Here is a 14,267-nt window from a genome sequence, read left to right as displayed (position 1 = left end):
TGTTGATGTCGCCGGTCGGAGACGATTCCCTGGTCGTCTCGCGCAGGTCGCTCGCTCGCTCTCGCTTGTCAATCACAAAACATGCACATATCACAACCTGAGTCGGAAGAATGCGAGAGAAAATGCAATGCTGGTAATGAGGAAAGCAAAAGTCTATAGCGGACAAAGCTGGTCGCACGACTCCTTCTCGCGACTCTCGAGCCCCACCTTGCACATACTGACCCTCCCAAACTCGCTCTTCAACTCCCACCCCTTCTTGCCCTTGACGCGCTCGATCCCTTCGAGCGCGACAATGCGCTCAGTCGACCAGAAAGGCCGAGTGAGGCGCTGGATCAGGTCCTTCATGTCCTTGATTTCGGGATCCGAGACGTCCAGCACCAGCGTCTCCGTGAGCTCGTCGACAAGGCGAGTCGATTCCCTCTGATCCGGGAACGTCGAGCGCAGGTGGTCCGCCGCGTGCTGGACAAACGACGGTTCGCGCACCTTGATGCTCGTCGGTGGGAGGTGCACGCTCTGCGGCAGAGTCGACGCATGCACGCTCGACGGATGCGCCCAAATCGACACGGGGAACAGGCGCCAAACGTATTTCTCCGTCTCGCGCGTCTCGCCCTGCTCGTCTTTGTCGAGCAAGGTGCCGGTTAAAGGAGGGACAACGGTGCGGCCGGATTCGTGGGCGATTTGGAGGAGGAAGGACATGGCGTGTTGCATCTCTGAGGCGGTGCCGCGCAGAGAGACGAGCTTGAGGACGAGAGGGAGCTTGGGGATCGAGGTGGGCGTCGCGAGGTCGTAGGTGAGCGAGGGCTGGTGGAAGCCGAGGGCGCCGGCGATCAAGTCATTCGTGTACTGAAGGCGCGCGGCGCGTCAGCTCGGGTGCACATAAGCGAGAGGGAAAAGGACTCACAACATCGCCGCAGCACAAGCAGTGGAAGTAAAGCGCCTCCTCGCGCCTCTTCTTCTCAAAGTCGAACTGCTTGCGCCCGAGCCTGCCCGAACTCGTCCTAAACTTCTTGACATCCAAGATGCGCACATCCAGCCCTCCATCCCACGGCGACTCAAACTCGACCTGTCCGTATCCCGCTTTCGCTGCGATGGACGGCTCGTTGTCAAAGATGTCGTCGTCGAGCACTGAAGGTCGTTTTGGCTGCGTGTGCGTGTGCTGGAAGTCGCGCAGCTCGCCGCGCGGGTCGATGAGGAGGTTCGTCGAGGCCCAGGTGAGGCGGTCGCGCTCGAGAGGAAGCTCGGCGATGTTGAGCAACTTCTGAAAGAGCGAGATTGTCCTTTGTGTAGGGTTGAAGAAGGAGACGCCCTGCGGAATACAGCTTGTCAGTCCGACTGGCGCGAGACGAGAAGTGTTGCGAGCGAACGCACCGAGTTGAGCTTGCCGGTCGCCCAGCTGTCGGGGATCTGCATGTCGTATTTCGAGAGGTCCGACATCCATGGCACCGGGTCTCTGCAGGCGAGAAGGCATGAGCAAGCGATCAGAGGAGGCAGCAGCGAATGGACGTACCGTCGCAGATAGGTTCCGCTGCGGAGGGTGAATGACCATTGTCAGTCTCGTTCAAACAGGTAGCTCGACATCGACGGAACTCACTCGTCGATCCAGAACACCCTCCGCCCCATCTCGAGCGTCTCGAGCATCCCGCGAATCTTGGCAATCTCATCCGCATTCGCCGCGTTCAGCCCCGCCTTGTCGAGCGGATCGCGCTTGTTACGGTGCGGGACAAAGCCGCCGAATCAATACAGCTCTTTGTCGCGGCGGCAGTAGTCCATGCAACCTTCGTCGCGGCAGAGGACGACGAGTGCGCGGTCGGCGTGGCGTTGGTCGCTGTTCTCGAGGGGGAGAGAGACGTTCGTAAGGCGTGACGAGGAGAAGTACGGAGAAAGGAGGTCGTCTTGCGGGTTGGGCGTGCCGGACGAGGCGGATTGGAGGCGGCGGAAGAAGGTGACGAGGTGAGGAGTCGAGACGCCGATGCTCTGGCTCGTCGCCGACGTGAGCCACAACTGGCTGCCCTTGGTCGAGCGGGAAGGGGTGTTGGCGGAGGGGAAGGCAAAGTGCGAGCCGAGGCGGGTCTTGAGGTAGTCGGCGAGCGAGAGCTTGTACTGCTCGCCTCGTCGAGGTGTGCGAGGGTGGGTGCGCGTTGGCATGGGCACCGTCTCGAGCGAGTCGAAGAGGAGCTTCTGGCCTGGCAGCTTCGACAGCCACGCCGGACCCTCTCCGTCTCCTGCATCCGGACTCGCCGCCTTCGACCGGCCCGAGAGCGACACCGCGACGTTCCGCAGGACGTAGATGACGAGCAGGACGCCCGTGACGAGACCCAGCAGGCGGATCAGGCTCGAGTACAGCCTCCGCCGCTGAATTCGCCCTCGTCCTCCTCCTCGAGGCGACTTGGCGCCAACTCCTGCCGCTGCCTGGCGCACCCGCTCCTTCTCCGCCTCCTTCGGCAGCACCTTGGCCTGTCCACCGCTGTTCATGAACGTCGTCAAGCTCGAAACGCGCTCCATCCCGCTCGACGCCGGTTGTCGCGGTCCGTCTTCTCCTCCGCCAAGATCCAGCGCCGAGTGCATTCCCGCGAAACTCGACCTCCGCCTCAAATGCTGCTCCGTCCTCGCTCCTCCATCGGTCCTCGTCGTCGAATGCACCGAACCCTGGCGAAACGAGACGCCGTTCGTCTCGCCTGCGCCAAAGAGAGGCTTCTGCGAAACTGTAGGCGACGTGCGAGGGTTCAATCCGCTTGATGATAGTCCGCGCGACATCCCGCTGCTGCTCGCTCCGGTTCCGTCATGCTGGGCGTGTCCGTTCGACCGGGAGATAGGGTCGTCGCTGCCTGGCGGAGGTGAAGAGGGTGCCATCGTCGTGCCCGGATCTAACCGCCTGTGCTGCTGGCTGCGCTATGGTGTCGAGTGTCGACTTCGAGAGGCGGTGCTGGTCTCCGTCAAGCGATCGCCGTGCGAGGTGCTGGCGTCCAGAGGTGAGCGAGGAGGAGCAAGAGCGTTCCACACTGCTCTGAAGCCAATCAAGCGTGCGTAGCAAGTGACAAGGATGCAACGCGAGCAGGACAAGCGAACAACGCAGCCATCTTTGTCCTGGCGGTCGAGAGCGCCGCGTCGTCGAGCCATCTCCGCTTTGGGCAATGCGCTCGACGAGGCGCGAAGGGAGCGCGTGTAGCTTGATGGCGAGCGAGTGCAAGGCCAGCGAAGGAGCATGCGAGCAGCGCGAAGAGGAAGCGGAGGCAGTGATGAGGAGGAAACCAGGGGAAGGAGCGGACGACGAGACGGCAACGCTCGATCCGCTCGCCCCTTCTGAACAGGATGAACGGTTTGCAAGGCATGCAGTAAGATGAGAGAGATATGGACGGCAAGAGTACCTGTACACATGAAGAAAAACAAGAAAGAGAGGCGGCGGAAGCACCGCGAGTGGGCGAAAGGGAAGTGTCTGATGTATCGGTGTCGAGTCGAGTCGCTATGCGGCGGCGATGTTGATAGTGTCGAAGCGGTGGACTGTGCGAGGGCGAAGGTCGGACGTCGCTCAGCCCATCAACTCCCTCTCCTCCTCTTCCCACGCACGCCTCTCCCTCTCCTCGTCCGTCACGACCTCCCCAACCTTCCTCCACCCCTGCCTCCCCTCAATACTCCCCGCCACGCCAACTCCCGGACTCGGGCTACGACTCCTTGCCGAAAGCGACGGCGACGCCGAGCGACTTCCCGGCGCGAACGACTGTCTCGGCGCAAGGAGCGCGCCGCCAAGATCGTGTTGCTGTCCTCCGGCAAACCCATTCTGCGGACTCGCCATCGTCGGACTCGCAACGACCGTCCCGCTGCGGGTACGCATTCCCGCGCTCGTCCCGTTCGACGCGAAACTCGAAGCGCGACTCTTGCCCTTCCTGTCGACTCCGCCGCGCGAAGGGGGAGGCCACGACGCGCCGGGGAGGAGCTCCGAGTCGTCCCAGGTTGAGGGGTAGCCGAGGGCGGAGCGGTCCCATGAGCCCGGGTGGCCAGAGTCGCCTTCGTGTGCCCAGCCCATCGAGTCGAGCGTCAAGCCGGCGGCTACGGGCGGCGTCAAGGTCAGCGAGGTCCTCAGCTCGCGGGAACGAGTGCACGCACCGCGAATGAAGATAGTCCCGTCCATCGCCTCGGTCCCCGGCAAGCTCGACGTAAACATTCCCTTCTCCGAATGTCCAAAGTGCGTCGCGGCGAAGAACAGCGACCGGACGACTTTAGTGACGTGCTCGTCGTGGTGATCGACGGCGCTCGCGAGGACCTTCATCCACGGGTTCGCAGCCTCGTCGACGCGCTCGTCATCCTGCTCTTCCTCCTCCTGCGCCGAGCCATGGAACCCATTTGCAGCCGAAAGCGGGTGATCGTCCGACGCTTTCGGCGTCAGTGGAGACTCGACGTATCCCTCATTGAGGACGTTCTGCTTCACCCCGTGAGAGGAAGGCGAAGTCGGCCGCGACTCGTGCGGGTCGTGCTGGTTCGAGTGCCGGTCGACGAGCGCTTCGTCGAGTGCGCGGCGGACGGCGGTCTTGCGCAGACGGGAGGAGGAGAGAGCCGGGGTGGGCGGGCGGGGGTAAGCGGACGCAGCCATGAGGGTCTCGGTGATGTACAGTTCCGGACTGTGCGCGAGAGTCAGTGACGTGCGTAAGAAGGAAGAGCGGGGCAACGCACCGTCCACGAGAGATCCAGTACGCGATGAGGATGCGGAAATGCGAGACGAGGAGGTACGGGCGGAGGTGGGGCGAGATGGCCTCGAGCAGGGGCGGGAGGAAGAGGACGCTCGTCAGGCCGTGCATGCTGTGCGCCGCATTCACGTCCGCGCATCAGCTACTGCCTTGCTCATCGCACACAGTAGGTGAAGGACTCGGCTCGCCCGGACGCACTCGAAAAAGTCCAGCTTGATGTCCTTGTACCCGGGCCTGGTCGCCGCCGCATAAACGACCGTCGCCATCCAAAACAGCTCTTCACACTTCTCGACGCACTCGTCCCAACTCGGCGTGCCCCTCATGCCCCTCGCCGCGCGCTTCCTCCTCTCACTCTGCTCCGCATCTTCCCACCCACTCGATTTCTCCGTCGAGAACTTCCACTCCTCGCACCACTGCACGATCCGGCCTGCGCGGTTCCGCAACACCGCATCGAGCTTGGGCATGTCGGACAGCTGCCCTGCATTGCCTGGGGCGAGCGCATCGTCGTGCAGGATTCGCGCGAGGATCGTGAACCCGCTCAAGCCCTCGCGCGGGTATCGCCGGTCGCGGGGGAGCGAGGCGGCTGTGCGTGCGAAGGAGTCGGTCGGGGAGGCGGTCGGGAAGGAGGTGGAGAATGCGGAGGGGGCAGTAGAGGCGGGTGCGGGGGGAGAGGCGGCAGAGGGTGAGGACGAGTGGCCGTTCGAGAGGAGGCCGTTGGCGGCGAAACGGAGGCTCGAGAAGGCGGACGAGAGGGTCGATTGGAGTTGCGAAGGTTTGGGAGGGCGAGGAGGCCATTCTTCCGGGAAGAGCGAGGCGACGCGTGCATCGTGCACCGCGCACATGGCGAGGCCTGCGGGCGTTTAAGCCGTCAGCTCATCCGCCTCCGCACAATTTCGCGAGCGAGCTCACCCTCTGCAACGTGCTCGTCCAGCCCAAACTCGACTCCATGTCCGATGTGAATGAGCGGGTGAATCGCGCCGCTCACAGCGCGGACAAGCATCTGTCCCTCTCCACCAAAGAGGTACTGCTCGATGACGGGCACGGCAGACGAGGCGTGGCGGCCGTAGTAGGGCGAGTGAGGGGCGGGAGGGGTCGAGATGAGCCGGTGGAAGAAGTTGAGGTAGTTGGGGTAGTAGCTGTGCGGAGACCACGGACAAGCAGGCGTCAGCCATCGAAGGATCGACGAGTGAAGCCTCAATCCGCAACGCACCGCTCGTCTCCGAGGTGTTCAGTCCAGTTCCCCTCGTCAATCTCGACCGGCGCCATCGGCGGCATCGGTTTCTGCGGATGGCTCACATCGTCAGCTCGTAACCCTCGTGAATGGGCGATGAACGCACGAAAGCCGTCTCATGGTGCAGCTTGAGGATATCATCGAGGAGGGCGGGAGAGGCGCCGAGCGAGTAGGCGCCGAGCACTGCGAGTACCAGCTGTCAGCACGTCCACCTCACCCGGACTGTACGGCGCACACTCACGGTGATGCGAGCAGTGGTTGTGGAAGCCCTTGTCGTTGAAAAACGTGTGTGCGCTGCGGTGCCCGGTGAAAAGCGGTCAGGCCGTCCGTCTCGCATGCAGGTTCGGTTGGCACAGCAAGACGCACTGGATGTGGTTCTCCTGTTGGTCGTGAGAACGAGAAGAAGGAAGTCAGTTTTCAGGCCTCGGTGAACCTGGGGAAGAATGCCTCGTTCGCGGGGGAAACGGGTGACGTTCCCGCTTGGCGTTTTCGTGCTTCCACTCGACGAGCACGGCGAGGACGATGGCGGAGTAGGTGGACAGGCAGGAGGGAACAGCCCCACGGACGCACCTCGAGACACCGCCTGACCGTCTCCCTGCTCTCGGCAGTCACTCCTCCGACTCCAGCAGTGCTGCCGTGCGTCGGCGCCTTCATCCCGCCGAAGAGCCTCTTCGGGTCGAGTCTCTGCGCGCGCTGGAGGGGCGTCTCGTGCATGGGGGAGGACGGGCGCGGCGAGGCGGGGTTCGAGGGCGGGAGCGGAGGGTACGAGTGGGCTGACGAGGTCGAGAGCGAGAGGGACGGCGGCGAGTGGATAGTCGGCAGGAGCGAGTCGCTGGGCTTGCGCAGGTGCCGCGAAGGGAACGGCGCCATCGTTTGCGCGGTGTGTGCGAACCTCGAGCGATGAGATCAGGCCAGGGGAGGAAGTACGGGACGCGGGAGGGTGGGAGCGGTACGGATCGACTCGTACGGTCCCTGTGGATCTTGCTGGCTGCAGCACGGGTCAGCACAGCGGCACGAGCAGGTGGACGAGGCGAAGAAGCGTCACGCACGCCCTTCGCGGGGCACAGCAACGGGCGGAGACAGGGGCTTGCTGTGCGCGGGGTCTTCTCTTCTTCACCTGCGTCGTGCGAGCTTGTGGAGCTCTCTGGTCGTCTCCTCAGGGAGATTGAACCCATACCGATGCCGCGCGACCGCAAGCACGACACTGACGACGAGGCGAGCGGTTTCTCCCTCGCACCGACCTCCTTGCGCTCGCTCGCCGCAGCGCACGCGGACCGAAAGGGCGTCAAGCGACTTGAGTTGACGTTGGAGCGCCGCGCAAAGGGTCACAGCGCCTTGCGAGACCCGGGGGAAGGACTCCGCCAAGACTTCGTCTTCCCTTCCTCCCTTCTTCTCGCTCTTGTGGCAGCTTCTTCGCTGGAAGTCTCCTTACTCTACATCTCGTCCACTCTGCGACAAGCAAGTCGCCGAGATCCCGTCGCTCAGACGCCAATCCGTTGCTGACCCGCTCCTCCTCCATTCCACCCTTCCCTTTGCTCTCCCTAAAAAGCTACCGCCGTCCCCGTCGAGGAGGCCGCCTGAGCCCTTTTCCGCTGTGTGGCGAGTTGCAGCGACAGGGCGAATGTTGTTGGTTTGATGGGGGAGGAGGTCAACCTGCCCAGGCGCTCTCCGCTGTGCTTCCTCGCACTCTCGCTCCGATTGGCTATAGCGGCGAGCACACTTGTGCGCGCGATGGCTACGCTACGCTACCTACGGGGCGCCCGGAGCCCAACTTTGCACAAACAGCATCCTCTTCGGGACCTTCGCAAGTCTCGTACCGCAGCGTCTCTCTTCTCAGCAAGTCTCCCACTCTTCCGGCTAGAATATTCAGGCTGAACCCCCTCTGCGCCTCTTGCGCTCGTCAGGCTCCGTTAGCGCATGTCGACGACCCCTGTGCGGGTTTTCGGCCAGTCAGGCGGAGTGCGAGCGATTCTCTCTCGTCGTCGCTTTGTGGTGTGCGACGCCGCTCCATACTCTCTTCTCCTTCAGGCATCTCTCCTACATCACACCCCGTGATGCCCGATTCACGCCGCCCGTCGAACGCCTCCTCGAGCGACTCCTCCTCGACCATCTCTTCGCTCGGCCTGCTCATTTCCGACGACGATCTCCTCGCTCTCGCAAACGACGACGTCGACTTCTGGATGTCGCTGCACATGTCGGAGTACCCCGTCGCGGACCCCACCTCCTCGCTCCCTCTGAACAATCCGCTCTTCCGCCTCCTCCGCGACCCACCCTCGCATGCCGCCAGACCAGCAAAAAACACCGACTCAGTACACCTTCTCCGACACGAGCTGCGCCGTGCGAGTTGAGCCCGGCGTGCGCATGCGGAACTTTCTCCTTGCCCTCCTCCTGCTCAACTTCCTCTCCTCCGCCATCAACGCCGCAGCCAGTCTGGATCCCCCTTCCTCGCCTCCTCAAGCTCGAGTTCCGCCGGAATACGGTCGCAGAGTCCTCGCACTCGCCGGGACTCGTCTCGCCACTCTTCCTCCCGCCAACCCTGCCCGGATCGCTCCCTTCGCTCGTCTCCTCCTCCCCCCCTACCTCCAGCTCTTCCGTCCGTCAAGCCGCTTCTCCCTCGCACAGCAACGACACGCCTCCCGACTCTTTCTCGCCAGGCGAGCCGTCCCCTCGCAAACTCCCCTTTGCGCCTCTCGACTCTCCTCGACTTTCCTACGATCTCGACCTCGACTTACACCTCCTCGCCGGCGTCGTCGCACAAGAGAACCGTCTGCGCCGCGTTGGAGGCCGTCGACGGACGCACGACGTAGACGCGGTGAGCAAGGACGCTGGAATGGGCAGGGTTGAATGCTGGGTCGAGGATCAGCGAGGCAGGCGGGTCAAGGTAGCGTAAAGCTGCGAGTCTAATGATAACCCGAAGCCAAATAACGGATTAGCGGTTGCTCAGCCCGAGGTAGAGACGAGGATGGACGGTTCGTGCTGAATCCTGTCGAGGCCAAGGCGAGCTTCTCCATCCACACAAGCTTGACGCTCGCTTCCGGTGCCTCTGGTGAGCAATGCGAAGAGCATACGAATCCAAGCGAACCGAAAGAGCGAGGAAGCAAAGCGGAAAGCGCCTGGAAAGGTCGACCTCCTCCTCCTCCTCATCCGACAACCATCTCTGGCCGATCCCTTCCTTGTCGCACACGGCCAAGCAAGTCATAGCGTCCGCCTTCAGCCTTCACACAGCCCAGCGCTTTCCCACCAGCATCCACTTCCCATCTCACCTCTCTCACGCCCACACCGCTCGTTCGCACGCTCATGGTCAAACCAACAACACTCGCCCTGTCGTTGCAGCTCGGCACGCAAAGTCGAAGAGCTCATGCCGCGTCCTCGACGGGGACGGCGGTAGTCCTGTAAGGAGAGCCAAAAAGGTCAGCGACGAAATGGCATTAAAGACATTTTTTCGCGGCCGTACTTCTCTGACACATAGATGCCATCTAGGACTAAGCTCGTAATAGCCAGAGAGCGTCGTAGGGCGCGAGCGAGACGAGGAAAAACAAGGCGGAAGGGGAAAAAGGGAGGAGGAGGACGAGGTCAGCGATTTCGTACCTCGACGCCGCCCAAACGTCACGCGAGTGTAACGCACACTTGCGGATGTCCTTGTTGCGAACAAGGGTCTGGCCGTGGATGGACGCGGCCGACTGGGAGACGGCGTCGACGTCGTTGCCCTCGAGGATGATCTCGTCCTTCTGCGCCTTGGACTCGGAGATGGTCACGCCCTCGAGCATCTTGACGTGGCGGACACGCTTCTCGCCCAAGAAGTTGCTGCAACAACCCGCCACCGAGCCATCAGCGAGGCCCCCGAGCGAGAGAGGAAGGGGGGAGACGCACCGGATCTCGACAGACTGCTTGTCACCGGCGATGATGACGTTGATGGGGAAGTGAGCATAGACGAGGCGCATCTTGTAGGCGAAGCCGTAGCGGACGCCCTGGATCATGTTCTCGATCTGGGAGCGGATCGTGCGGAGGCACGCGACGTGCTTGCGGCCGCCGTGCCAGACGACGAGCTTGACGCGGTGGACGGGCTTGAGAGCCTTCTCCGAGGGAGCGAGAACGCGGATCGACATGTCGACGTGCTGCGCGTTCTGCTCGTGGTGAACCGGTCCCGAGAGGAAGCGAAGGCGAGGGGAGAGTGACCACGGCGGGAGCGGCGGAGGCGGCGGCGACGGGAGAGGGTAGCGAACAGGCGTAACATGCAGAGGGAAGCATCAGCAAGCCGCGCTGAGAACGAGAGTAAGGACGATACGGCACCTTCTGGAGGGTACCGCGGGGTCCGGTGACGGTGATGACACGGGACTTGACGGTAACCGTGACGCCCTCGCTGCAGTCGTACGACCTCGTATTAGCCACTACGACCAGAACCACAGACAGGCGAGCGGACGTACGGGACCTCGAGCTCCTCTTCCTTGTAAACTTGCTTCATCTGCGGCACGAGCAACCCGAACAAAGGTCAGCCCGCCGTTCCCCTGATCCACAACCACTCCCAATGTGTTCCTCAGACACCCAGTGAACCCTAGCGAGGCGAGTTGAGCGAGGTCGATGTCGAGAGGGTGGTGGGTGCTCGAAGTGCTGTGGGCGGCCGTCGCTCGTCCTCACGCCCCGTCCAAGCTGCGCCTCCAGTTCCACCGTGCACTATCCACCACACAGTCCTCGATCCCACCCATGCGAACAGTCCACCCGCGCGCGCCGTCGAGCGCCGCGCCGTCCTTCGAGCTTTTCCCACACTGGTGCTCGCTCGCTCGTCGTCCGTTCGAGCTGGGAGTTGGACTGGCGGGGTCGGGCGAGCTGGGAGAATGCGAGCGGGTAGGAGCACGAGCTTACGGCGGCGTCGAAGGAGCGGGTCGAGACGAGGCGAGGACAGCGAGCGCGCCGACCTTCGAGCACAGCAGCTCGACACGGTGGACCCCTGTCTATCTCTTCCTTTCTCTCGCTTGGATGCCGTATGGAGAGCTGGAACTAGCTTATGTGCATTATACTCGCTCACAGCTACATGCACGTCTTTGTCCCTTGAGCGAGGTGTCCTCCTTGTCCTCCTGCACGCGAGCTCACCCTTGTCACCGCCCACTCACGCAGACTCGCACAGACAACCCGTGCAGCCACCCAGAGCACTCGCACACACACGCAGAGAGACGCAGCTGACCCGCCCGAGCCGCCCGCTGCTTCAACCCGTTCGCTCGCCTCTCGTCACGCCCCCAGTCACTCATCGCTCTCGGGAACACCCGCGCGAGGACTGCGAGGATGAGCTGGTACCCTCCGCCTGATCCGTACTACGGCTACGCGCCACCCGCGCAAGCCCCGCCCCCAGCCCAGTCCTACTACGGCTACCCTCCTCCCCCTCCCGCCGCCTACCCCGCCGCCTACCCTCCCGCGCCGCGCTACGACTACCCTCCGCCTCCAGCGGCATACGGCGCGTACCCACCCGCACAGCCGAGCTACCACCACTACTCGTCGCCTCCCCCTCCGCCCGCCCCTCCTCCCCTCAAAGAAGGCGAACTCCGTCCGCCGCCCGACGTCGCCCAAGACCCCAACTCGTTCAGACGGTACTTTACTCAGCAACTGCAGGGATTGACGTTCAATTCCAAGCCGATCATCACGAGCTTGACTTTGTTCACGCACGAACATGTCGTCAGGATGAGCGGGGTTGTTGCGCAGTGCATGGAGGAGCATCTCAGGACGGTGAGTTCCGGTTCTTCTCTGACATCGAGCGCTACGTCTACTCGCAGCGATTCCCTGTGTGCCGTGTTGGACGAAGGTGCCGTGAAGGGGATGAAAACAAAGAGACGATTGGTTTCCTCCGGCGAGCCTCGTATGCGCCGTTCTGCGCGTGTTTGCGATGCGTTCGGCAGCTGCTGCGTTGCGCGAGCACCCCTTGTCCTTCATCGCCCTCCTCCGCTTGCTTCGCCTCGTCTCGACTCGCTCCTTCGCGCTTCATCTCTCGCTCGCTCGCGCATGCCTCGCTCGCCTTCGCTTCGAGTAGCACGCGCAAGTCGTCCCGAGCTGGCGAGTCGTCTCGAGCATGTCAGCGAGGTCGCGGCCTTGCACACTCAGCAAGTCCTCCCCCGTCTCGAGAGCAAGACCTGACTGACCCTCCTTCCCTCGCTCCCTCCCTCTTTCGCTTTTCCCCCGCCGCAGTGCCCACCCCACTACGTCCTCCCCGCCTTCTACCTCCTCGACTCGATCTCGAAAAACATCGGTCCGCCCTACCTCGCCCTCTTCTCGCGCTTCATCGAACGCATCTTCCTATCCGCCTACCATTCCGTCGACTCGTCCACCAAGACCAAGCTCGAGGAACTACTCGGGACGTGGAAGACTGGAGGAGCGGATGGAGGAGAGTTGTTTAGGATGCCGGGGGAGGAGGGAGAGGGAGGGAGAGTGCAGAGGGGGATTGAGGGGGCGATTTTTGGGGCGAGGGGGAGGGGGGACGGGTTGGGTGGGAAGACGAGTAGCGAGGCGGAGATGTACAACGCTGGGGTGCGTTCACTCGTCCTGTTTCTTCCCCTTTACCCGCGGAACTAATGCTCGCTTCGTTTGCCCGCGCAGGTCCAGCAACTTCCCCACGTCGCCACCTCGACCGAGCGTTCCGGCGTCCTCTACGACGTCCGCCGCCTCCTCTCTCTGCGGCAAGACGCAGCCACCACGAACCCCTCGGACCAAATCAACGCGTCGCAGATCCTCGCGCTCAAGAAACTCGAGTCGCTCATCCTCAACACGCAATTGACGACGGAGCAGGTCAATCAGATTCGTGGACAACTTGCGGCGTTGGCTCCCCCGCAGGCGCAGAGGCCAAGCGCGAGTCCGGTCCCGCCTGCTCCGTCGGTCCTCTCGCCTTCGGTCCAGCCTGCGGCCTCAGCAGCATACGCCAACCTTCTCCAGCCTGCCGCGCCCGCGCCTGCTGCAGCAGGATCATCCGGCATCGACCTCTCGCTCCTCTCGAAACTCACGGCCTCAGGCGCGCTCGCGAACCTCTTCTCTCCCTCCGCTGCTTCGACTCCCCCGCCGGGTATCAAAGTTGAAGATGAGGGCGGGAAGAAGGTGAAGGTTGAAGATGAGACGGTCACGAAAGCTGAGAGGGATGAGATGGCGGCTGCTTGGGAGGAGGAGATCCTTCGCTTGGGAGTGGGGCTGACGAACGCCGATCTCGTCGTGTGCGTCTCTCTCGCCCTCCTTTTTCTCCTTTCATACTGACGAATAGCGCGCGCAGGCCCCGCCCACAAGCACTCGCCCTCCTCACCCTGTCCCTCCCTCTCCAATGCAACCAATGCGGCCTGCGCCTCTTCGATTCGCGCCAAGGCAAGCACAAGATGGACCAACACCTCGATTGGCACTTCAAGTATAAGAAGAGGATGAGGGAGGCGAGTGGAAGGGCGAGCGGGAGGAATTGGTTCACCAAGGAGGAGGTAAGTCGCGAGCGTCTTTCCGAGTCAGTGTGCTCAGCCTGGGAGAGGCAAAGCTGACTGTCAGTTTGTGCGCCCGCGCAACAGGACTGGTACTCGTCAGACGACTCTCATGCCTCATCCGCCGACCCCTCCTCCTCCTCACTCGCGCCGACCTCCTCCGCACCGTCCATCGACCGCGCCGCGCTGAAGAAGCACAAAGTTCCCGTCCCCGCAGCCGGAAGCGACGCCGCGAACCTCGGGTTGGGCGACAAGCCGTGCCCGATCTGTCAGGACCGGTTCAAGAGCGAGTGGAGCGATGAGGAGGAGGAGTGGGTTTGGTGGAACGCGACGGTTGTGGATGGGGTGGTGAGTCTTTTCCCTTTCTTTCTCGTATCGAAAGAATCTGACCCTTCGTTGCGCAGCTCTACCACGCGACTTGTCACGCCGAAGCCGCCCTCTCACGCGCCGCCAATCCCCCTCGTACCGCCACAACTTCCGTCCGCACCTCGCGCGAGTCGACGCCGCTCGCTTCTCGCAAGCGAAAGGCCGATAGTGTCGGACCGTCGCCTGTCAAGCAGGAGCACGATGCGGGGGCAGGAGTTGGAGAGTTTGCGAGGGTCGAGGAGGTGAAGGAGGGTGAGGAGCCGGAGGCGAAGAGGATCAAGAGCGAGCCTGAGGTGGAGGAGGCGGAGCAGCAGGCGAGCTTGAGTCAGGGAACAGGAGGGCTGTTCTTGCCTGAGCTTGAGCAGGAGCAGGAGGAAGCGACGGCGGGTGAGGCGGCGGAGGCGTCGACGGCTGCGTAGGACTCTCAGCTATTTCGCAACGATAGACGCATCTAGTCCTTCAGACTGGAGCACGGACAGAGCTGGGAGGAGCGCGGCAGCCGTTGCTACAAGGCTGCACGGATTGCGAAAGTTGTCCTCCCCACCGCTCATCTCGCAG

General features: G+C 62.9%; 6 protein-coding genes across 6 annotated transcripts; 2 read left to right on the top strand and 4 right to left on the bottom strand.

Annotated features, from left to right (window-relative positions):
• Positions 1-153: 153 nt before the first annotated feature.
• RHTO_05968 (uncharacterized protein) lies at positions 154-1,638 on the bottom strand (the record flags this gene model as incomplete). Its single annotated transcript, XM_016419629.1, has 5 exons — positions 154-843; positions 902-1,306; positions 1,369-1,450; positions 1,508-1,525; positions 1,592-1,638. 5 exons carry the CDS (start codon positions 1,636-1,638, stop codon positions 154-156), a joined length of 1,242 nt encoding a protein of 413 aa, XP_016269556.1.
• A 96-nt stretch (positions 1,639-1,734) lies between these two features.
• Positions 1,735-2,850, bottom strand: RHTO_05967 (uncharacterized protein; the record flags this gene model as incomplete). The annotated part of the gene is made up of 1 exon (XM_016419628.1): positions 1,735-2,850. One exon carries the CDS (start codon positions 2,848-2,850, stop codon positions 1,735-1,737), a length of 1,116 nt encoding a protein of 371 aa, XP_016269555.1.
• Positions 2,851-3,460: 610 nt separating this feature from the next.
• Positions 3,461-6,780, bottom strand: RHTO_05966 (uncharacterized protein; the record flags this gene model as incomplete). Its single annotated transcript, XM_016419627.1, has 11 exons — positions 3,461-3,498; positions 3,565-4,044; positions 4,102-4,613; positions 4,666-4,791; positions 4,878-5,529; positions 5,589-5,815; positions 5,890-5,960; positions 6,017-6,093; positions 6,152-6,204; positions 6,277-6,290; positions 6,481-6,780. 11 exons carry the CDS (start codon positions 6,778-6,780, stop codon positions 3,461-3,463), a joined length of 2,550 nt encoding a protein of 849 aa, XP_016269554.1.
• A 1,184-nt stretch (positions 6,781-7,964) lies between these two features.
• RHTO_05965 (uncharacterized protein) lies at positions 7,965-8,800 on the top strand (the record flags this gene model as incomplete). The annotated part of the gene is made up of 2 exons (XM_016419626.1): positions 7,965-8,219; positions 8,336-8,800. The coding sequence occupies 2 exons, from the start codon at positions 7,965-7,967 to the stop codon at positions 8,798-8,800; spliced, it is 720 nt and encodes a 239-aa protein (XP_016269553.1).
• A 466-nt stretch (positions 8,801-9,266) lies between these two features.
• RHTO_05964 (60S ribosomal protein l9) lies at positions 9,267-10,372 on the bottom strand (the record flags this gene model as incomplete). The annotated part of the gene is made up of 5 exons (XM_016419625.1): positions 9,267-9,300; positions 9,538-9,714; positions 9,781-10,034; positions 10,201-10,270; positions 10,335-10,372. The coding sequence occupies 5 exons, from the start codon at positions 10,370-10,372 to the stop codon at positions 9,267-9,269; spliced, it is 573 nt and encodes a 190-aa protein (XP_016269552.1).
• Positions 10,373-11,187: 815 nt separating this feature from the next.
• On the top strand, positions 11,188-14,128 carry RHTO_05963 (pre-mRNA cleavage complex 2 protein Pcf11; the record flags this gene model as incomplete). The annotated part of the gene is made up of 6 exons (XM_016419624.1): positions 11,188-11,625; positions 12,082-12,420; positions 12,490-13,094; positions 13,151-13,346; positions 13,431-13,691; positions 13,748-14,128. 6 exons carry the CDS (start codon positions 11,188-11,190, stop codon positions 14,126-14,128), a joined length of 2,220 nt encoding a protein of 739 aa, XP_016269551.1.
• Between the last annotated feature and the right edge of the window lie 139 nt (positions 14,129-14,267).

The sequence above is a fragment of the Rhodotorula toruloides genome, assembly GCF_000320785.1.
Source record: "Rhodotorula toruloides NP11 unplaced genomic scaffold Scaffold39, whole genome shotgun sequence".
Lineage (NCBI taxonomy): Eukaryota > Fungi > Basidiomycota > Microbotryomycetes > Sporidiobolales > Sporidiobolaceae > Rhodotorula > Rhodotorula toruloides.
This window is presented reverse-complemented; position numbering and strand designations above follow the sequence as displayed.